Source organism: Podarcis tiliguerta (assembly GCF_965153285.1).
Source record: "Podarcis tiliguerta genome assembly, chromosome: 3".
NCBI lineage: Eukaryota > Metazoa > Chordata > Lepidosauria > Squamata > Lacertidae > Podarcis > Podarcis tiliguerta.
This window is the reverse complement of record NC_139536.1, coordinates 42,678,681-42,702,745: the sequence shown is the minus strand read 5'-3', so window position 1 is coordinate 42,702,745 and position 24,065 is coordinate 42,678,681. Positions and strand designations below refer to the sequence as shown.

The 24,065-nt window shown below is 41.7% G+C and overlaps 2 protein-coding genes across 33 annotated transcripts in view; both read right to left on the bottom strand.

The window, feature by feature from the left end:
- Window positions 1–12,805, bottom strand: part of PLD5 (phospholipase D family member 5) — a 185,067-nt gene extending 172,262 nt beyond the window's left edge. Inside the window, exon 1 of the mRNA XM_083432219.1 lies at window positions 12,278–12,805. The gene's annotated coding sequence lies outside the window, so the exon portion shown is untranslated. The remainder of the gene's footprint in view (window positions 1–12,277) is intronic.
- A 3,938-nt stretch (window positions 12,806–16,743) lies between these two features.
- The window catches only part of CEP170 (centrosomal protein 170), a 73,852-nt gene continuing 66,530 nt past the window's right edge, over window positions 16,744–24,065 (bottom strand). For all 32 annotated transcript variants that reach the window (XM_083432102.1, XM_083432095.1, XM_083432089.1 and 29 more), the window contains 4 exons: window positions 23,901–23,989; window positions 20,911–21,004; window positions 20,173–20,224; window positions 16,744–18,988 (listed from right to left, as the gene is read on the bottom strand). In XM_083432102.1, the coding sequence (XP_083288228.1) occupies window positions 18,702–18,988; window positions 20,173–20,224; window positions 20,911–21,004; window positions 23,901–23,989 (522 nt within the window). In that variant the 3' untranslated portion in view covers window positions 16,744–18,701. The remainder of the gene's footprint in view (window positions 18,989–20,172; window positions 20,225–20,910; window positions 21,005–23,900; window positions 23,990–24,065) is intronic.

Genomic DNA, 24,065 nt, shown 5'->3' with positions numbered 1-24,065 from the left:
CCCAAGTAAGAGGGCAAGGGATTTCAATTTTAGGATTATACCTTAAATCTGTCAAGTTTAATGACTTCAGCTGCTTGATGTTTGGCATGTTGTTGAAATGCCTTCTTGATTTCAATGACCTTAAGATAAATATGTATATTTTACAGATTAAATCCCTATATGTTTGTTAATTTGATATTTGATTAAATTTTGAGCGCACAATATTGTTTTTAAAACACAGACTTTCAAAAACCTGAAAGTGATCATTTCTGTTATTTTTAGAACCACACTGAGCATGGGGATTCATTACAACTATACGCATTATTCATCGTTCCTTATTGTTTTGTTAATCTCTCAGTTATTAATTTATGATTCCTCTGTCTCTTCCATTGCAAGCAGATGGCAACACCGGAAGCACAGGGGGACATTAAAATGCTATTGTTTTTAGGAATAAACTTCTCTAGCTCCACAGCTTTCAAGTTACCTCCTCATAGATTCTTTAGGATTTCCACCAAAATAGTACTGTAAATGATGAAGATAGTATCAGAATACAAGGACACTGAAACATGCACTCACTTTCCTTACAGTAAATTATTTGCAGTAGCTGCGACAAATTTGGTTTCCTGCCAGTGGAAAGGTAGTTGGTGACAATCCTCACAGGATCCTTTCCTCTACTACAGGAGAATGGAAACGAAACTGCAAGAGGGTACACCTAGTGGGCGGGGCAACTCTTTTGCCAGCTCAATTTCCTGCCGGCTCCACTATAGGTCATTCTTGGTGGCAGCAAAAGAGAAAAAGCGGGAATGCCAGTTTGGAAGAGATTTTCCTTGTTTGTGTATCATAGGTGCCTAGTACATAAGGTGAATTGTCTGACATTTACATGTTTAATAGTAGGCAGCTAGATGGTGTAAAATAATTTGTTCCTGAAACTGAAATTCTGAGGTGCAAACAGATTGCATACATTCCTTAAGATACTAAGATAAGTTGGTGATCATGATCCCGGCATGGGAGATTGAAAGCAAAAGCAAACTTTTGTCTGGGTATTCAATGCAATTTAAAACGCTCCTATTGAATTGTCAGAATGCATCCATCCACACCACCTTAGGACTTCCCATCTTTTGCACTCAAAATCTACCCTATTCCTTTACACAGAACTATTACAGTGGTACCTCTGGTTACAAACTTAATTTGTTCTTAAGTTGAAACCGTTCTTATCCTGAGGCGCAGTTTCGCTAATGGCGCCTCCTGCTGCATGCATGCCCCTGGCACGCGACTTCCACTCGCATCCCAGGGCAAAGTTTGCAACCGGGAGCAACTACTTCCAGGTTAGTGGAGCCCGTAACCAGAAGTGTTCGTAACCAGACGTACCACTGTATAAAGGTAGAGATAAGCAAAGAATACTCTTTTCTGTCACTCTAATGTGACTGATGAGGGACACGGGTGGCGCTGTGGATTAAACCACAGAGCCTAGGACTTGTCAATCGGAAGGTCAGCGGTTCAAATCCCTGTGACGGGGTGAGCTCCCGTTGCTCGGTCCCTGCTCCTGCCAACCTAGCAGTTCAAAAGCACGTCAAAGTACAAGTAGATAAATAGGTAGCGCTCCGGCGGGAAGGTAAACAGCATTTCCATGCGCTGCTCTGGTTCGCCAGAAGTGGCTTAGTCATGCTGGCCACATGACCCAGAAGCTGTACACCGGCTCCCTCAGCTAATAAAGCGAGATGAGCCCCACAACCCTAGAGTCGGCCACGACTGGACCTAATGGTCAGGGGTCCCTTTACCTTTACCTTTAATGTGACTGATGGGCTGCTTGCAAACTTTGCAGGTACTTTAGGGGGTTTATTTCTTTGTGAACATGATTGTGTGTATGTAGCTGGAGCAAAGTTAGATCACTGTTGCTTTTAGAATTGGCGTATGAACATTTTTAGTGCTTCTTGATGTTTATAATTCTTTTGGATCTTTTGTGATTCCAAGCTTTTTTACATTGCAAGTAATCTTCAGACTTCTTTGATAATAGGTGTCGAACAGCTGAAATATATCACAAACTAACAATACAGAACTGTAATCAGATAGCATAATAGGAACTGTCTGAGTGAACAAATCAGGTCCAGTAAAACCAAATGTCTTTCAAAAGTAATGAGGCATTTCTTTTAAAACAGCATCACTGCAGAGCTGCTTTATATCAGAGGAAAATATCAGCAAACCAACAGCTCCAGCATACAATTATACTTGCTACATTAAACTTTCTAGTACTACGCAAATGCTTCCCTTGGCTGATGTCTCCAGAGTCCAAACTAAAATAAAAGTGGAAGCAGACAACCCAGAAACTCAGTACAAACATGATAGCAATTTAATGAATCCCAGCTGAGCAAAGATCTGAGCGTTCAAAAACGTTTCTTTGAAGGATGCCCAGAATACACCACGATAAGTAAGTGGGATCCATTCTACCCTGATTCATAGATCTTTACCAAGAGAGAGATCCCTATGTATTCAGCTGCTAGACTACCTGTTGGTTGGCATTTGGTGGTGGAGGGGCAGCCATGCACTGTCTGGAAAAAACTCAAAAGGTTGGAAAAACAACGCCCTCGCTAGTTCCTAGAGACTGGCCTTCGCAGAAGAACGCAGGCATCAGGAGCTTTTGAACTTCAAATGAAGTATGGTGATGCCTTGCTAGGGCATTTCCAGGCAGAATGAGTAATTCCAATCCAATTTCTGTGAGTGTTACTTGGCACATCAGCTTCCACACATTCCTGTTATTTCAGGCTGCATGTATACGACCTGCCACAAAGTAGCTAGGTTGCTCTTTTTCAGATTCAACCTCGTGGGAGGGGGGATGCATTGAAACATAGTGTTTCTCTTGATGGGTAACATTTCCTCTGAAGAAGCAGGTACATAGCTTGTACATAGCTTCTGGATTCATTGCTGTTGCTTGAGGCTCAGGTGGCCTCAGTGGCACAGAGTGCCTTCCATTAGCTTTGGCCGGTGGTCCAGCTGCACCCCTATCTGGACAGGAATAACCTAAGTTTTGTTGTCTATGCTCAGGCAACATCTCGGTTGGACTACTGCAGCACATTATACATAGGGCTGCCTCTGAAGATGGTTTCGAAACGTCAACTGGCGCAGAGTTCAGTGGCCAGGTTGATCACTAGGGCAAGATGGTTTGAGCACATGAATCTCGGATGAAGGGCAAGGTAGGTATTTTTTTAAAAAACATAAGAGGGGGAAACCAGGGTAGATACAGGGCAGTATTAGATTTGTGGCTAATGTTGTGCATACAGTGCTTCCTAAACTTGCTTGGAACTGGGCATGAATACAGGAAGCGATGCTGCACCCTTTGTAACTCAAAAGTACATTGTCTGCTTTGGAGCAGGGTAAGGGGGCATCCTCAAGGCACTTTGGGTGGCAAAACCAAACTTGTGCCATCCCTTCCTTTGTTCTGTGGTTGAATGTTTCCCTGCAAAGCTAAGTCCGCCTGTTGCGAGACATGATCATCCCCTTGCACAAACTCAAACTATCAGTCAGAGACAGGAGAGTTTCAATGGTGAGCTTCAGTGCAAGGATGCCAGAGTAACTCAGTGACAACATTCTGCAGCATCTCACAGATCTAAGGCACTGAATCAAAACACTGACAGATGCACTACGATAGCTTTCATTTAGATTTTTCTGAAAGCTCATGTACTATTGTTCCCGGGATAATAGACTTTATACCAAGAATGAGCAACACTTCTGCTGTTGGGTGTAATCTTGGGGAGGGGGTTAGTGCGGGAGTCAAGCCCCCCCCCCATCTCCCTTTCCTGCACATCTGAACTGATAGCTTGCAGAGGGCTTTTGAAATTAGGCAGAGGGCAGAATGCAGCCCAGGGCTACAGATTACCCACCTTTTGCTTCATATGTCCACACTCAGAGACAGCAATGAGTGTGCTCTTGTGCTCAAGTCCTGCTTAGGGGGTTTCCCACAGGCACTGTGAGAACAGGGTGAGGATTAGATGGGCCACTGGCTTAGTCCAGCAAGCTCTTCTTGTGTCCTTATGGGAACCGTTTCCTGATTTCATTCATTATAGGGCCATAAATTCTGAAAAATTCAATTGATTTTAGGATGCTGGCTAGAAGGCTAAAATTCTAAGCATAGTTATAAATGGTCTTCTGCTTTCATGGTGACATGTATTCTTGCACACACACACAGCTGATAAAATGTCTACTCCAGTTGCTTCCCAGAAACTGTATTGATTTTCTTAGCAATCAGGGGATAAACAATCCTTAATGACTTTGCTTAAGAACCATTCTTCTTCAGTGGACAAAAAAATAACCCTTTCCATCCCTCTTTGTTTGTATATCTAACAGATTGTTAGATATACATTGCTACAACGGAATCAAAAGAAAATGTCTAAATATACACATTATTCACCTGACTGTTGTTCATAACCAAATGCCATTCGTGGTTCTTTTTAGAATATTTTTTTAAAAATATATTATTTCTTAATTGTTTCACACTTGGTTATAACAAAACCTCAAAGTAGTTTACAAAAAAAAGAAGGAAAATTAATCATAAGAAAAGGATATGTTGAAGCCCATTCATTCTAACTTGGCAACAAACAAGTGGTGATTATTTTCTCAATAACCACATCCTTCTGAGTCTTGTTGTTGTTTAGTCATTTAGTCGTGTCCGACTCTTTGTGCCCCTGTGGACCAGAGCACACCAGGCACTCCTATCTTCCACTGACTTCCGCAGTTTGGTCAAACTCATGCTGGTAGCTTCAAGAACACTGTCCACCCATCTCGTCCTCTGTCATCCCCAGAGTCTGAGTCTACATAACTCAAATAGACAACAACCCCCCTTAACCCAACCATGACACCTCTTCATATACTTAACCATTAGGGAAGAGAACTATCCAAGGTCAGCGGTGGGGAATTAGTGGTCCATAAGATGTGACTGGACTTCAGTCCCCATCACCCCAGCCAGCATGGCCAATAGTCAGAGATTGTAGGGGTTGTGGGCCACAGGTTCCCCAGCGCTGATGTAGATGTTTGTGGGGAACTCAGGACTCAAGGCACATGCACATCTATCCTGGAACAACCTTAGAATCATAGAATCATAGAATCATAGAGTTGGAAGAGACCACAAGGGTCATCGAGTCCAACCCCCTGCCAAACAGGAAACACAATCAGAGCACTCCTGACATATGGTTGTCAAGCCTCTGCTTAAAGACCTCCAAAGAAGGAGACTCCACCACACTCCTTGGCAGCAAATTCCACTGTTGAACAGCTCTTACTGTCAGGAAGTTCTTCCTAATGTTTAGGTGGAATCTTCTTTCTTGTAATTTGTATCCATTGCTCCGTGTCCGCTTCTCTGGAGCAGCAGAAAACAACCTTTCTCCCTCCTCTATGTGACATCCTTTTATATATTTGAACATGGCTATCATATCACCCCTTAACCTCCTCTTCTCCAGGCTAAACATGCCCAGCTCCCTTAGCCGATCCTCATAAGGCATCGTTTCCAGGCCTTTGACCATTTTGGTTGCCCTCCTCTGTACACGTTCTAGTTTGTCAGTGTCCTTCTTGAACTGTGGTGCCCAGAACTGGACACAGTACTCCAGGTGAGGTCTGACCAGAGCAGAATACAGTGGCACTATAACTTCCCTTGATCTAGATGCTATACTCCTATTGATGCAGCCCAGAATTGCATTGGCTTTTTTAGCTGCCGCGTCACACTGTTGGCTCATGTTAAGTTTGTGGTCAACCAAGACTCCTAGATCCTTTTCACATGTACTGCTCTCAAGCCAGGTGTCACCCATCCTGTATTTGTGCCTCTCATTTCTTTTGCCCAAGTGCAATACTTTACATTTCTCCCTGTTAAAATTCATCTTGTTTGTTTTGGCCCAGTTCTCCAATCTGTCAAGGTCGTTTTGAAGTGTGATCCTGTCTTCTGGGGTGTTAGCCACCCCTCCCAGTTTGGTGTCATCTGCAAATTTGATCAGGATGCCCTTGAGTCCATCATCCAAGTCGTTGATAAAGATGTTGAATAAGACCGGGCCCAAGACAGAACCCTGTGGCACCCCACTAGTCACTCTTCTCCAGGATGAAGAGGAACCATTGATGAGCACCCTTTGGGTTCGGTCAGTCAGCCAGTTACAAATCCACTGAGTGGTAGCATAGTCAAGACCGCATTTTACCAGCTTCTTTACAAGAATATCATGGGGCACCTTGTCAAATGCCTTGCTGAAATCAAGGTAGACTACATCCACTGCGTTCCCTTCATCTACCAGGCTTGTAATTCTGTCAAAAAATGAGATCAGGTTAGTCTGACATGACTTATTTTTCAGAAATCCATGCTGACTATTGGTGATCACAGCATTCCTTTCTAGGTGCTCACAGATTGTTTGCTTAATGATCTGCTCCAGAATCTTCCCTGGTATTGATGTTAGACTGACTGGGCGGTAATTATTTGGGTCCTCTCTTTTCCCCTTTTTGAAAATAGGGACAACATTTGCCCTCCTCCAGTCTGCCGGGACTTCGCCTGTTCTCCAGGAATTCTCAAAGATGACTGCCAGTGGTTCTGAGATCACATCTGCCAGTTCTTTTAATACTCTTGGATGCAGTTCATCTGGCCCTGGAGACTTGAATACATCTAAACTAGCCAAGTATTCTTGTACTATCTCCTTAGTTATTCTGGGCTGTGTTTCCTCTGCTGAATCATTTCCTCCAAATTCTTCAGGTCGGGCATTGTTTTCTTTATCGGAGAAGACTGAGGCAAAGAAGGCATTGAGGAGTTCAGCCCTTTCTGTGTCCCCTGTTTGCATTTCACCATCTTCTCCTCTGAGTGACCCCACTGTTTCTTTGTTCTTCCTTTTGCTACGAACATACCCATAGAAGCCTTTTTTGTTGCTTTTAACCTCTCTAGCAAGCCTGAGTTCATTCTGTGCTTTAGCTTTTCTGACTTTGTGTCTACACGTGCTGGCTATTTGTTTGAATTCCTCTTTGGTGGTTTCCCCCCTTTTCCATTTTTTGTACACATCCTTTTTTAATCTTAACTCAGTTAAAAGTTCTTTAGATAGCCACCCTGGCTTCTTTAGGCACCTTCCATGTTTCCGTCTCATTGGTATTGCCTGAAGTTGTGCTTTTACTATCTCCCTCTTAACAAACTCCCAGCCATCATGAACTCCCTTTCCTTTTAGTATTACTGTCCATGGGATCTCACCCAGCACTTCCCTAAGTTTTATGAAGTCGGCTTTCTTAAAGTCAAGAAACTGAGTCCTAGTACGCTTGGCTGCTCCTTTCCGTTGTATAGTAAACTTCAGAAGAGCATGATCACTTGCGCCTAATGATCCTTCCACTTCTACCCCATTAACCAGGTCATCGACATTGGTTAGGACCAGATCTAAAATGGCTGTTCCTCTTGTTGCTTCTCCCACTTTCTGGACAATGAAGTTGTCTGCAAGGCCAGTGAGGAATCTGTTTGACCTTATGCTCTTGGCTGAGTTTGACATCCAACAAATATCTGGGTAATTGAAATCCCCCATTACTACTATCTCCCTTCCTTTTGCATGCTTGGCCATCTGTTCCAGGAAGGCATCATCTATGTCCTCCGTTTGGCTTGGGGATCTATAGTAAACTCCCACAATGAGGTCACTATTATTCTTCTCTCCCTTAATTTTGACCCAAATGCTCTCACTTTGGCTTTGAGGTTCTAAATCTTGGATCTCTTCACAGGTATACACATCCCTGACATATAACGCCACTCCTCCTCCTTTCTTGTCTGGTCTGTTTCTCTGAAATAGATTGTATCCCTCCATTTTTACATTCCAATCGTGGGACTTATCCCACCAGGTTTCAGTGATGCCTATTATGTCATATTTAGTTTGCTGTACCAAGAGCTCAAGCTCATCTTGTTTATTTCCCATGCTTTGTGCATTAGTGTACAGACATTGAAGTCCATTAGTCATTCCCCCGTGTCTCTTATTTAAGGATTTTTTCCTCCCACCACTAGGTCTGCTTGCTGTTTGCTCCATTTGGTCTATGACATTTGGATGATCATCTTCATCAATTAATAGACTCCTACCTTCAGGAGCACTGTCTCCCTCCCCCACATTAGTCAGTTTAAAGCCCTCCTGATGAGGTTTCTTAGTTTTTTGGCAAAAACATTCCTCCCAACCGTTGTGAGGTGCAGCCCATCGCTTGCCAGAAGTCCATCCTCAAGAAACTGCAGTCCGTGATCTAAGAATCCAAACCGTTCCTGTTTACACCATTTGCGAAGCCAGCTGTTTACTTCCACTATTTTCCTCTCTCTCCCTGGGCCACGTCGTTCAACTGGGAGGACAGATGAGATGACGATTTGTGCATTTAATTGCTTCAATTTCCTGCCCAGAGCCTCGTAGTCTCTTTTGATCTTCTGGAGGCTATTGCTTGCAGTGTCATTGGTTCCCACATGAACCAAGAGGAAGGGGTATTTGTCAGTGGGTTTTATGATTCCTTGTAGTCGTTCAGTTACATCTTGGATCTTAGCCCCGGGGAGACAGCACACTTCCCGAGACATCTTGTCAGGCCCACAGATCACTGCTTCTGTTCCCCTCAGTAGGGAATCCCCTATCACCACTACACGCCTTCTCTTAGGTTTGGTCAGGGTTCTTCCGTGAGCGGTCCGTTCCAAGGTCGCCTGCACATTCCCTGAGGACTGACTTTGCTGCTCATCTTCATATACGTGATCGACTGTAATGAGGGAGAGATCCTCAAATGGAGTCTGCTCTTCGTCTTCCATGCTAGGGGAGAGGACCTCAAAGCGATTGTGTATTTCTAGACAATCAGAGCGAACCCTGGGCCTCCTACTTCTTTGATAAATTCACCATTCATAACTTGCCCTATCACAAGGCATCAAGGAAGTTTACAGCAATTTTTCATAAGCAAGATGGGGATCCCATAATACACTTTCAAATTATTTGATCAACAAACGTACGAAGGACTAGATTGCCATTGGCAGCAGGATGTGTTTGGGGAGATAAATATTTCACAATTTTAAGGGAGTGCATTCAGGCATTAGCCTCTGGGAAATCAATCATTATCCATGATTAATGGCTGCCTCATAGTAAACAGCCCAGAGCAACAGCCAAAGATTAACATGACGTCCAAATGCCTATATTTTAAGTTTGGTTGAGCAGCTGTGTTTGTAAATCAGCTGTCATGTAAAATGCCACCAAATGCAAGTCATATTCTGAAGTTGTGATTTTGTTTAAATGAGTCTCAATAAATAATTGGAGCAGATTGCTTAACTTGCGGGGGCTTCTATGACACCATTTATCTGGCACATGGTGTTGAATAAAATCAGACTGCTAATAGACCATGTTCAGTGAACTGCATTTTTTTCTTGCAAACTCAGGGATTTTAAGAACATTCCACAGAGACAATAATGAATCAAAATTCAACACTGGAGTTTTAATCCTTCAAGGATGAGACTTGTACTCAGTTTGCCTGACTGCTATTTGCATATTGAAATTAACACTTGATTCTCTTCCCATTGTTTGTACATGTTGACTTGGTCTTGCAAATGTATGAACAGCACCACTCTCCAACTAACTGAGCTATCCAGCGTGGTACAAACAATGTAGGATTTGGAACTACTAAAAGGTAAAGGTAAAGGACCCCTGACAGCTAAGTCCAGTCGCGAACGACTCTGGGGTTGCGGCGCTCATCTCGCTTTACAGGTTGAGGGAGCCAGCATTCATCCACAGAGTTTTTCTGGGTCATGTGGCCAGCATGACTAAGCTGCTTCTGGTGAAACCAGAGCAGTGCACGGAAATGCCTTTTACCTTCCCGCCAAAGCAGTACCTATTTATCTACTTGCACTTTGATGTACTTTCGAACTGCTAGGTTGGCAGGAGCTGGGACTGAGCAATGGTCGCAGGGACTTGAACCCCTGACTTTCCGATTGGCAAGCCCCAGGCTCAATGGTTTTGATTGAGATTTGGAACTACTACTGTACTCCGCTGGGATGCAGGTGGCGGTGTGGGTTAAACCACAGAGCCTAGGGCTTGCCGATCAGAAAGTCGGCAGTTCGAATCCCCGCAACGGGTTGAGCTCCTGTTGCTCGGTCCCTGCTCCTGCCAACCTTGCAGTTCAAAAGCACGTCAAAATACAAGTAGATAAATAGGTACCGCTCCGGCGGGAAGGTAAATGGTGTTTCCATGTGCTGCTCTGGTTTGCCAGAAGCGGCTTAGTCATACTGGCTACATGACCTGGAAGCTGTACGCCAGCTCCCTCGGCCAATAAAGTGAGATAAGTGCCACAACCCCAGAGTCGTCCGCGACTGGACCTAATCGTCAGGGGTCCCTTTACCTTTACTGTACTCCAATTCAAAAGATTCAACTGTTTTGAGACTTGCATGTACAGTGTGGTATTCGAATTAAATAAATAATCAGTGTCCTCTCTCATTATCATCTATCGCAACCAGCTTAGATCTCTGGATGATCTGCAGTAGATTAGCAAAGGATTCTGGCTCCCTATTGCTTAGTAAGAGGCGCAACAACAAAACATTTCTCCCCCATTCAAATTAAGCTGCTGAAATGAAGGAGACTAACCAGGAGTGGAGTTTTGTGCATTCTGTTCTAAATGTTTAATTTTCACTGCGTAACAAGGATGGGAAACCTGTGGCCTTCAATATGTGGTGGGACTACAACTCCCATTGTCCCCGCACCCGACTATGCTGACCAGGGCTTGATTTTTTAATCCCAACATCTGCAGTGCCACAGGTTTCCCACCCCAATATATGTGGGGTTGTTTTTTTTTACATCTGGCTCTGGTTGGGGTTGTAAGTAGAAAAAACACAGCAGATCTGAAATGTCTGAAGTCTACTCAATGCTGGAGTAGGCAATGCTGGGTTAAGTAAATAAATCCAGTATAGCACAACTTTCTCACTTTATTCCCACTTGCCTGGGAATAAGCCCAGTGGGACTCAGTGGGATTTCTGAGCAGAACAGGGTCAGATTACACAGTTATCCCTAACATCTCATACTTATCAAATATTTGCCATTGTTTTACAGCATAGCAGGAAATGCGTTAGAAAATGACTGTGCACAAATTCATCTCGATTTGGATCATATTTCTGAAAAGGTAGGCCAATGTGCCACCTAGTGTCTGCAAATGTTATCCAACACATTAGAAACAAAGCTATCAGGCAATTTTTACTGCAGATAACAGAAGCCTGAAGCCACCTCACAATTGGCGTACTGTGCATTGTAAAAGGACAAATACTCACTCCCCCAACCAAGTGCTTCTGCTTATTTATTTACCACCTCTGGGTTCTTAGATGGCAAAAAGGAGGTCATCATCCTATTTTATCCGCCTGTAGGTTAATCTGAGACATGGTGACTGGCTCAAAGCCGGGAAATTGCCTTGTGCAGTTGGCAAAGTGGAACAGATGCATTAGGGATGCTCCACTGTACAGAGCAGTGTGTGTGGAGTTTGCAGCAGCTTTCATTCCCATGAGTTCATTTGTGTCATAGTTAATCAGGCCAGGGGAACCTTTGGCTCTTCAGATGTTGCTGAACTACATCTCCCAGCAGCCCCTGAAAGCATGGCACAAAGTCAAGGCTGATGGGAGTTGTAGTCCAACAACACCTGGTAGCCCAATGGTTCCCTACCCCTATTACAAACACATGCACTGACAAAAGCAGCACTAACCCAAAGTAATCTTGATGCAATCGTACTTCTAATTGCATTAAGTTGTTTTAAAGTGGTTGCATGCCCTGTTGTGTGCACTGATAAAACACTGAGGGGCAGGGCAGGAGCAGCTACAATCTGCTAATTTATATTTAGCTTCTCTTGTGGGTAAACAGAAAACTGACAATATGACTACCTGCCCCCTAGTGCAACAGTGGAAGCGGCAGGTCTTTGACTCCAAGAGTTTTTAATAAAATGCTTCTAAAATGAATAAGGTTCCTTACATCTGCGTTGCTACACCTTTTATAGTAGAGGTTCCTCATAAATTCATCACCCCATGTTAAATTTAAGCGCTGCTACATCTTATCTTATAGAATGCCTCAGCTGAAACTAATGAGTCCAGAACAGAGTCTAGCCCTTAGATTTGAGCTTGCTTTCATGACAAGCATTAATTGGTCTGACTCTGACCAAATATTTACATTTCTTAAAGGGAAAAAACTTATTATGTAAACATGCAATTTCTACTTTTCTCTGATAGTTTCTGTGGCATTCTAGAGCTACTCAGCCTGTGTTTTAAGCTCATGCTTGAATCACCTCTCTTTATAAACTAACCATGGTCTGGGCCTAAGCAGTGTGTCCCGAACCCCTGGCCTACCTGGCAGAAAGTCAGTATGCGAAGTCCAAAGGTCAAAGTCCAGTGGGCAATCCACACAAGCAAAGTCCAAAGGTCAGGAAACACAGCCCAGGGTCAATCCAAGTAGCCAAGTCTGAAGTCCAGCAGTTAGGTTACAGCCCAGAGTCAAACAGTCCTATAGAGGTTCAAGGGCAACCAGGTCAAGATCCACCAACATGGGCAGTTGAGCAGACATAGCACCTCAGCTCTGCTTCCCTTTTGTACTTGATTGCAGCATCTGGGCTTGAAGAGGCAGGTGACCCTCACGTGTCCTGAGCCTAAGCCAGCTGAGGAATCATACCCCTGGGCCCTTGCTTGCCTCAGCTTCCTGGAGCACCCCTCGCACTGCTTGCTACGCCTCAGAGCCTGCTGTGTTTGGGAAGACAGGGGCCCCACTGGCTTTGGTGATGGGTCCTGTTGCTCTGGCTCCTGTGCATTGATCCCCATCCTCTCACCACCCTCTGTCAACCTGTGAGTACTTCTCCATTCCCTGCTTTCCCCGGTGTGTCCTAGTCCTGGCTACACCTCTTGCCGGGATCCTCTTCTCCCTCTTCCTCCTCCCACCGTCCTGCAGTTCATGACACAGTGGTTAGTTTGAAAAAGAGGTGATTCAAGCATGTCTAGAAGCAAATTACTGTAATATGCTCCCTGGCACATTGTACAAACTGAGCTATAATTCTTATAACCTGAGACATTCCAGGACCGAGCTCTGGCACCGAAAACAAATTCCAGAGCTGAGCCATTGGGTAGGATTTAAGACCTTGAGAAGATAAGAACAGAGTATGCAATCCTGGTGTTTCTTTCTTTTTCCCAACAGGATGGGCTTGTTGAAAATTAGCCAGTCTTGATTCACTTGAGTAAAAGAAGGGCCTTGTGGAGAAAAACTGCAGCCACCATTCAGGGAAATGTGTAACTTGATGTGTGTGCTCATTGTGGTTTCTTCTTCCTCTCTAAACAGCATGACCTCATGGCAAGGCAATTGGGCAAAGCACTTTTGTGGTGATAGTGTGTTGATAATTTTGGCAGATGATCCCCAAGTTCTGAAAATGGTTCAAAAACTATAACCGAGGGGACTTTTTGCAGATCAAATGCTTTCCTCTCCTGAAGAGAACATGTTAGAGTAACATTGTGCTTATGCCAGCTCTTTGACAGTGAAGTGATGCAAGCCAAATGAATGAATTACAGAGGCCTCTAATGCAGTATTGACACAGTAAGCAACGATGGCAGAGCTGCCTTCCTTCTCTCTCTCTCTCTCTCTCTGCCACTCCTTTTCTCCCTCTTTTATCTAGAACCATAATCTATATTCAAAGCCACTGATTGGCATTAGCTCTACTTAGTGCTTTTTTTCTTAAAAAATGTTTGGGGATACTCTCATTTTGACCCAAGACAATCGGGGGGGGGGGGGAATAAATACAGTAAATGGACAAAAGTACAAAGATTCACAAAATGTTTAGGGGTATGCATCCCCCTGCGCCCCCCCCCAAAAAAGCACTGGCTCTACTGAAGGTGAACAAGTAAGAAGGTGGCATTTCTTTCAAGGATCTGTATCTCTCCGTCTCCTTCCTTGCTATTGCCTGTAATGCAGCTACAACACAGTGGGTTGCACCAGCAGAAAACATGCCTGATCCACTTTTTTTTACTGGCTCTGCGCTCCATAGCCCATATTGCTATGGTGGGTTCCCTCAATCCTCCGGATGTTGGGGGGAGGTGCATGCAGCAGGAAGTGGTGAGTGGTAAAAATCTGGTGTGCCTGGCACTAGCACAAATCCGTTAATTTCTACAGCAAGCTAGTGAGCGGAAGAGAATTCTCATTCAGCTCTTATTTAAAAGTGATCGGGAGAAAAATGCTCATAATAATGCTCACCTTCGGATTGAAAACATTATTAGTTGCTAAGATTCAATAGAAACTTTTATGGTATCATTAAATTTGGTGCATACACTTTGAAACTGTGGACGTGAAGCCTGCCTCTTAGCAGTATTCAGAAGTTCAGCGCGGGGCCAATTAAGGCACAGTGTGGCCATTGTGCTGAATTTTGAGCCAAATTTTGACTAACAGGTATATGAAAATACATAACTAAAATGTGGCACAACACACAGGAAGTCAGCCAATGTAACATGGTCGTTTACGTGTAGTCCAAATACACATAGTGAAACCCAAGCCCTGGGAAACTCCTTACCAGAGCATACTTGCCAGGAGTTTTGAGGGCCATTCTCCACCTGCTATAACCTATAGCAGAAATAGGAACGGATTGTGCGATTTCTGGACATATGACATAAAGTTAGCCAGTAAAACTGTATCCAAAATATCAAAGAGATGGATTGGTCAGATAGTGTAAGCACCATTGGGGATAACACTATCAGTTTGAACCACGTTGGCACGCAGTCTTTTTAATGCCCAAGATAAAGGTGTCAAGGCAAGCATCCAGATGCTTACCCTGTCTATAGTGGTGTAGTTTGTCTTAATAGATGGTTTACTTCCTCACAAATGGTTACTCCAGGTACTGCCCCGGCTTAGCTCCAATTATGAAAAATGAAGTCAGGAATGAGGCAGAAAATGCCTGGAACTGAGTAAGAGAAGCTATGGTGCTAGTAGATAAAACGTAAGCACCCTCTCCGGTATGCTATATTTCCTGTTAGGATATCTCCACCCCATCAAACTGGACAAATGAAAAGAAAGGCATTTACAGGTAACTAAGATTTCCCCATCATAGGCTGTTTAAATAATATTTAGGATGGATACATGATCTCAACCATGCCTTTTGCAGTCTATGTTATGCATATAGAGTCTATATGCATGTTGCACCCTAAAGCCAGTGTAGCAACTTCTAGGACTGAAAATAAGAAGTGGTGGTTGTGCCAACATCTCTAATGGAAATAGGCTCAATTATGGCAAACTCAGGGCTAGCTCAAAATGAGCTTGTCCGTTGTGCTGGCCATTATTTGTTATTGTTGCTGTTATTACTGTTATATTTGTATACCGTCCACTGCTTAAATCCTCTGGGTGGTTTACAGCATTATAAAAAGTACAAAATAATATAAATAAGAACCAAGTCTAAAAAATACAAAGCAGCACACAAACATGCAAATGTCAGCACAAACACAGCAGCATAAAATCAATCTAGAACAATCATAACATCAGAAGGCGAAAAGACACCAGTGCAAGGAATTAAGAGACCAAAAAATGCCCGTCTGTTGCAAATTTAGAGACCTGGGAGAAGAAAAAGGTCTTCTTCTGATGCCTAAAATGCCCCTTTTTGGATTGTAAGCATGAAATCAGGGACTGAATTGTTTTTTTTAGAGATCTCTAAGCTTCTGTGGGAGCCTTTTTTATTGAGCAAGATGCAAATACTTTAAATAACTAAAAGAAAATAGAAATATGGTGAGCCTTTTGGGGGGTGGGGCATTTCATAAACAGGGTGCCACCAGCAGCCATTTTCTTTCCCCAAACTTACCCTTGTGAAAATGAGGTTCTAAAAGCAGGGAAGGTATGTATCAGCAGCCTCATCATTTGAACGGCCTGGATGTTCAAACAGAATGCCCATCATTTTCAAGAAGTCTGGGCAATGACATTCCCAGTTGCACCTGGCTCAAAGGAACTAGTTAGGAGGTACTGAGAACTCCGTTTCTCAGACTCGCTTCAGAGAATCAATGCCATTTGAAGCATCCAGACCTTAAAAATGAGGTTAGTGCTTTAATCAGTCTCCAATAGCCCTCTATAAATCCCTCTTGGCAGCACATTCTGGGAGTAGGACAACCAATGGAGAGTTCCTGTCTCATTATTAAAAACTGCAAACAATCTGGATATTTTTTTTTCTGAGAATGCTCTATACTAATTACAAGCTGAGCCAGGAGCCTTTGCCCACCACTAGCACAGGAAAGATGTTTTCATTTAGATTTATGTAATAAAAACAATTACAGAGGGATTACCAAGCTTTAATTAGCCATGTTGCCATATTTCACTTGCACCCCCGACTCTGCAATGGGTACCCAGGAAACCATGAGCAGAACTCTGTTCACAAAAAGGGATTTCCCATATTCTTGAATAGTGCAGGATATGCTACAGGGAGCTACAATTGTCAGGGTCTGTGGGAGGAGGAAAGACAACCAGAAGTACAGACGCCCCTACTCTGCACTTGTGTAACTACCTTTTGTTTATGTAATGAATTTTTCCCTGCAAAAGGAGTAAGAATTTGTCTATATGCAAGCTTGTATTGCTACATGTACATTGTTTTTAACTTCTACAGATCTCTGTATGAACACCTATTGTAGAATTAAAGTGGTTTTATTGTCCTTTGCACAAACATTGTCCAAAATTCAGCAAAATTAATTCTCAGACACAAAACACACAGTACATTTAGGAAAATATCCCTTCATAATTATTGAACTTGATTCAAAGCACATCATGAACATTTACTGGTTCACACAGTTAATCACACATGTATATCAAGTTATTGTATAAAGTTCCAGAAACACTTTATTTAAAAATGGAGCTGTAAATGCTTGTAACATATATAATAAATGTAACAAAAAAATAAATAAGGAGTATGCATTCATACAAAGAACATTATAAATGCAAACATTTATTACAGAACACAAAAGGTGTAAACCTCTGAAAAAATAAAAACAATTGTGTGAAGAGTGTAAATGTTTTATTTTTCCATATCTGTTTCCTATTTTCCCACATAGGTGTGTTTGTGGTTCTTCTCCCAAGCACTGAAATGAGAAATGATGATGGCCAAAACCTTGTAACTGCTCTCAATGTATTTTGTTGTACACCAGTTTAAATTTTGACAGCATCTGTAAACAAGTGTTTTCCTGATCTCTGTCAATAGTGAGTGGGACACAGAGTTTGACAAGAGGCAGTTTCCAATTTTAAAGCAAAAAAACAAAACTAAAGCCAATATACAACAGGGTTTTGGGATTTTTATTTTTATATCTCTACAAAAAATGTTTTTTTGTATATTTAGTTGGTCAAACTTTGCAATGACTTCCAAAATCCTGTACAGTTTAAAAATGTACAGGGAAAAAGTAGTTTTAAACAAGTGACACATAAGATTATTGCTGAAATATTAAAGACTATTTCATAAAAGCTTCAAAATTGTATTTGTAACCTTAATATATAGACTGATGCAAAAACAGGAAACTTCCAGTTCTTAGTTGCATTTAACAGAAGATCTTGAAATTACAGTGTTCTGGAAATATAGGGTTATTTACTTTTGTTATTATTTCCGAAAGTTAAGTTACAGGGACAACTTTAAAGATAAATAGGCTTATATGAGATATTTTGTTAGCTTTGCTGTTAAGCAGTATAAGCAAAAGGGCTACATTAGCAGTTTTCTTCCAGAAATTCTTATAACATATAAGACAGAGACTTACTAGAGAGTCTACAGGAAAAAACATGAACAATTTGGATGTCTGGAGTCAGTCTATTGACCAGATTATCACTATTCTATCTCCAAATCTTTTGAAGAAAATTTTACAACTCATGATCATCTCAAGGAGCACTTATAAATGCATTTTTATTTGACCTTGGTGACACAGCATGAGAAAGGATTTAAAGGAATAGACTTACAAAGCTATACATTTAAACTGGTTTCATAGTTCCAAAATGATGACATTTCATTCTCATCAACATCAAAAAGACATATTGAACAGGATCAGCAAGGGCCAAATGTAGACTTTTGGGAGTTGGATTTGCGCCATTGTCGTGGTGTCATCTTTTTTAAAATAAGGACAGTTATGATCACTTTTCTATGTACATCCAAGTTATTAGCCCCTATTGATACTGATATGTTCACCTTCAACTCCCACCAAATTCTTAGTGCAAACATAATATTCATGTAAACCTCATGACAATTTACATAGCAATGAAGTTCTATAAATCACAATGGTTTGAAATCTTCAGTATGCAACAATAAATGCATTGTCAAGCCGGTCTCTCCTTATATTGTAACGTGTCGTGGTATTAAGATGCAGGATATCCTAATTTAGATCCCCTTACTCAGAATCAAGTTTAAATGATCAATAATTTCATACAAATTTGAGTGAAGAGGCTTAATCACAAATCAGCTTGGCACAGGAGACTCAGAAATTTAATAATGCTGGACTTTCATCTGCTTGCATATCATTTTAACAGTCTGCTGAAACTAAGTAAACTATGGAGGGAAAGGTTCAAAATAAGTGCTTGCAAAGCCCATACAATTACCACAAACTGCGTTCTATGTCAATACCAATTTTACCTTAATGAGTCAGGAGGTGTGCGACATCCAAAGCATCACAGCTAAGTAGTTGGTATAACAAAGCAATGGCCCTTTTACCAAACGTTTTGTTACTTTTTGAACGATGATGCTAGGACTCTTTCATTGAATTCTGCACATTCAATACTAAAAGTTCTGATAGCATGTTGTCATTCGCGCAAAGTTGGATCTTCCTCCTCTCCGTCTGGATTGAACCGATTGAAATGTATGCTGAAATCATGCTCAGATTCAACATTGCCAAGTTCAGTTGAGGCTGGGGCAATGGTGGGTCGAACAGCTCTTGCTTCCGGCTGGCAGTTTGGCTGGATCTGAGGATGGGCACCTTGAGAAACAGAGCTGGACTTCTGCTTAGGCTGAGCTGCTTGGACGGCGCTCGCCAATCCCAAATTGCTCATCGCTTCCAATGTCCCATCAGGATCAATCATTGAATTTATCACTGAATAAAGAAAGAGGGGGAGAGGTTGGTGAAAAATCACTATTAGGATTTTTTTCATTCAGCTCATCTCCTGGGATGGAGCCATTACAACAGCCACCCGAGCAGCAGTGTTGCTTTCATGTACCAGGAAGGGAGAGGCAAGGTGACAGGGAGGTTGTGAATGCACTGGTGTATCCAATCAGATGCTCTTGCCACTGTGTTCTTGCAGCCCCAACCTTGCCCCTCCTGATAAGTGGCATAGATACTGCTGCTGGGAGGCTGTTGCACCCTGGTGAGCAAGCCACTCCTGGTGCCAGAGTTTCTTATGACGGAGGGCAATATTTCAAGTTCTCTTAAGGATAAAACCTAATCAGCTTTATGCAAAGTTCTGCAGGGCCAGAAACATGAGGAAGGAGGGGCTTTGGATGGCAGGACAGGACCTGTGTCTGTGGTCATTGAAGAAGCAAGGATGGGTAGTGGTGCTCCCTGTAGTCATAGCAACGCACTCCTGTCAGTTGCCAGGGGAGGCAGCTGCAAACTGAACAGTCACCTGTGGAGTCGAGAAGACCTTTCCCACCCATATAACAATCTATTGTGAGATCCACTATTTGCCCAGTAGCACACTGACAGGCATTCCACTACAGTGGTGCCTCGCAAGACGAAATTAATTCATTCTGCGAGTTTTTTCGTCTTGTGAATTTTTTCATCTTGCGAAGCACCACTGTGTATTGACGGTTTCCCATAGGAATGCATTGGCGGTTTTTTAAAAAAGGCGCAAGACGTTTTCATCTTGCGAAGCAAGCCCATAGGGAAATCCGTCTTGCGAAGCAACTCAGAAAACGAAAAACTCTTTCGTTCTGCGAGTTTTTCGTCTTGCGAGGCATTCGTCTTGCGAGGTACCACTGTACTATGTCTATAGCAAAAACTAAGGTCTGGAGAACAGAAAGTAGCGACTCCGGCAGTGAGCAGTAGGGTCGAGTCACTATCGATTCTCGCCTAGTAACTGAATAGATAACTTTAAAAGTGGGGTTATCTATTCTTTTCATCTATCATTCTTTTCATCCCCTTGTCTCTTTCAGTATCCTCTATAACTTCTGTAGGATTGTAACTTTTAAAAAAAAATCAAATCAAAAGCCTGACAAAATAGAATTATTTGTATTCTGAAAACCCTGGTGTTCGCAACATCAGTATATAATATTAAATACCTTGTAGTTGCTTCTCAACTCTCTTCAGTTCTTGCAATATTGATGATATTTCCTGCATCAACACATAAAAAGCATTAGGTTCCATTAATGGACAAGCCACATTTCTTCACAGTATGTACATTACATTAATGATTGTATATATGTTAGGGGGAATGTAAGTAGAGTAGTTTATATGGATAACTGCTGGCTATTGTGCACCTTCATCAGACTTCATGGAGAAGACACAAAACCTGTTACAGACACACACACAGACACACAGACAGACACACACACACCCTATGTGTGTGGTTTGGCTGTGTCTATATATCTGTCTGTATATTGTATTGTTTTGCTGTTTGCCACCCTGGGCTCCTTTGAGAGGAAGGGTGGGATATAAATTCAACTTATTAATTAAATAAAGACTTAAAACAAGGTGAAGAACTTTTAAAGCGGCTATATTCTCAGGTACATTAGGAGCTGTTTTATAAAGAACTGGTCTATCTCTTTCAGGTTTGTCTACACAAACTGGTATTGGCTTTGCAGTGTTTCAGGCAGGAGTCTTTCCTAGCATTACCTGGAAATGCAAGGGATTGAACCTGCGATCTTCTGCATGCAAGGAAGATGTTCTGCCACTAAGCTACAGCCACTCTTAGTGAAAAAGCATCCAAAATCGATCATCTTTAAACCTTCAGCAGCTGAGGGACTGCTTCCCCTTTTCAACATTCTTACTTGAGAATGACAATTATTATTTCATCATACCATGCTTGATGTTTTCACAATTGGGATTTCACTTTCAGCTCGTAGCTTCTTTTCAATGTCTTCCCAATTTCGGTCTTTGTCCTTAAACAAGACTCTGTAGCCAAAAAGCACAGAAGAGTGATTATAAGCCTTATGCTATAAAGACTTGCATGACTGCGTAACAATAAAAAATCATCACCTGCCTTAAAAATTCTAACTAAACGCAACTCAAAATAAGATGGGCATTTACAGTCTTGTGGCAAGCCTATATTGCTCTTGCTCTTACTTGCAGGGGAGACAAAATTACAAAGCTATAAATTTTACCCAGTTGTCATTTTCTCTTCAGAGTATGCACACAGACAAATCTAAACATTCCAAATGTTTTCCATATTTTGTAACGAACTACTTCGTAGTGGCTGTACTTCCAGCACTCTAGAAAACTGGAGGATGGAAGTACGGGCAAGGTGAAAAGAGGAATATCTCTTTTGACCTTGCTGGGACTGACACAGGACTACATGGGTAGAGAGCTGGGAATGCACTCTCTAATAAAAATGGAGATAGGAGCAGCGGGGGGCATTCCGTAGGAGGAGGGAACCATTCCTTAGGGGATAAACTGATAGACTTTCATGATACATATATCCAAGGACTGGTGCCAATAGGAAATTTGACCATTAGAAAAACAGAGAGATGGGCTTGTGATGGGAGTGTACACTTCATGGTGACTAGCCCGCTTGATATAAAAGTTGTGGAGGTCATGCCTCATCTAGATAGAGTGGATGACAGTGCCTGGGAAGACTCAGCTGCCATGGTGTGTGTCAGCACCAATGATGTGCTGTGGTCATATGCTCCAGGAAGCTAAGTTTAGTATGTGGTCATATGCTCCAGGAAGCTAAGTTTAGTATGTGGTCATATGCTCCAGGAAGCTATGTTTAGATTGCTAGGTAGGAAGTTGAAATTCGGGATAGTGTCCACCTAGGCATAGCAAAGAATGTAAGAACAGCCCTGCTGGGTTAGGTGAAAGGACCATCAAGTGCGGCATTTTACTCACTCAAAGGACAACCAGTTACTTATGGGAAGCCTGCAAGCATGTTCCGATTGCAAGCTTCCTTTCCTCACCTGCAGTTCCCAGAAACACCTATTCAGAGGCATACTGCCTCCAACAGTTGAGCACTGCTATTTTTCTAGGAAAAGAGGTGCCAGAACTCACCATGAACGCCTCCCTTATTCACTTAGAATGGCAATGGCACCCACCTGAGAGGTGCCGGAACTGATTTCCAGCTGGGAAAAAGCCCTGGCTAGTGGTCATTGACAAGCATAATAATAATAATAATAATAATAATAATAATAATAATAATAATTTATTTCTACCCAGCCACTCTGGGTGGCTTCCAACAAAATATTAAAATACAATAGTCTATTAAACATGAATGTGTTTAGGCCCCCTTTAAAGCCAGCTTGATGGCCATCAATACATCTCGTAATAGCAGATACTATGGAATGTGCTGTGTGAAGAACTTCTTGTCTGTTCTGAGTCTTCTAACATTAAGTTTCACTGCATGTCCCTGTGTACCAGTATTAAGAGAGAGGATCCACTTTCTCCCACAACATACACAATCTTATATACCTCTGTCAAGCCCATCCCTTACTCACAAGAAAAAAATGCCTCTTTGTCAAAAATTAGTGCAAAATATCTTGCGAAACTCACATAACTCCAGGAATAAGTGCTAGGTCTGAATTAGGCTGGACTTACTTGACTGAAATTATCTTTTGGCTATTCCGAGCAATCCAGGATAATTGGTTTAAAACACCATTCACAAGTTTCAGTGAACAAAGCACATTTCAAACATTTTCATGAGATATAAAAATACTTTTAATAAATGAATAGGAATTAGAGTATCAGAATAGTTTTTCAAGTTTCTGGCAAAGAGTTCATAGTTAGAGAATTAAAACTGAAAATATGAAAATTTATTTTAAAACTCGTGTAGTTAAACATGTTATACAGACAAGTACTACTTTTATTTTCGTAACACAGGTTCTGGATTTGAACAAATGTGAAGGATCAACTCCCCTCTGTTCCATACAGAAGCAATTTTCCTCCAGTGCTATTTTGACTAAAATTAGTAATGGGAATAAGAAGGCCATATTTTCTTGCTGTATCTTTTGTTGAAAATTTGAGGGAAATGTATTAAGATCTCACACATACAGTACCTGAAAATGATGTATATTTGCATACATGTGTATGCATACTTGGTCCTGTATTTGGCTCACTACTTTCTTCATAATCTATCATTTACAACCTTTCTACACTTAGTGTAGGGATTTCTTTTTCTAGGTCTTACATACCCTGCAAAGCATCAGCTGAGAAAATCATTTTGTTTTTGCAGCCTTCCCAGTAATCCCTATTTGATTCTTCTCCTTTCAGTTATTTTGCACTTGGCATGGTCCTCTCAGATGTTCTCAATGTGACTTGATTATTAGATTGAATTTTGAGGGAAATGGGGGGGGGGGAACACCCCACTTTTCCCACTGCAAAGTTGAGTGAAGCCAGCATATGAAGACAGCCCTGTTCAGGGAAGTTTTTAGTGTGTGGTGTTATATTGTGCTTTTATTGTTTTTTCTTGGGAGCTGCAAAGGCAACCCAGTAAGACAGGTGGCAAATAAATAAATAAATAAATTTATTATTATTATTATTATTAACAATAATAATAATAATAATAATAATAATAATAATAATTTGCCAGTCACTGCACACTACAAGAATATTGTTTTAACGCTATATGCCCCACTCCCCCTGTGTAAAGGAGTTCATTGTTAATAGCTCAGTTTTTAAAATACTAATACTACTGCTAACAATAATATTTTAAGAAGACAGGAAGGGCCAATTTCTTCCTATTAAAATAAGCCAATGATTTTACATGGATTTTAATGGAACATGATCTGCAGTCAAAAGGAAATAAACATTTTAATAATATTTTTGGCAAGAGAATTTTACTGATGAGGGCACAGATTACCTTATTTTACCAGCTGTTTTATCTATAGACTGTCTAATCTTCCGGGAAAACTGGAAGACTGAGGACAACAGCAAGGTATCTCCCATAACCTGAAAGAGTTTCAAAAGACAATTGTTCATTTAAATAATACAGTTTCTAGAAATGTAAGTGACAATATCATGGCTT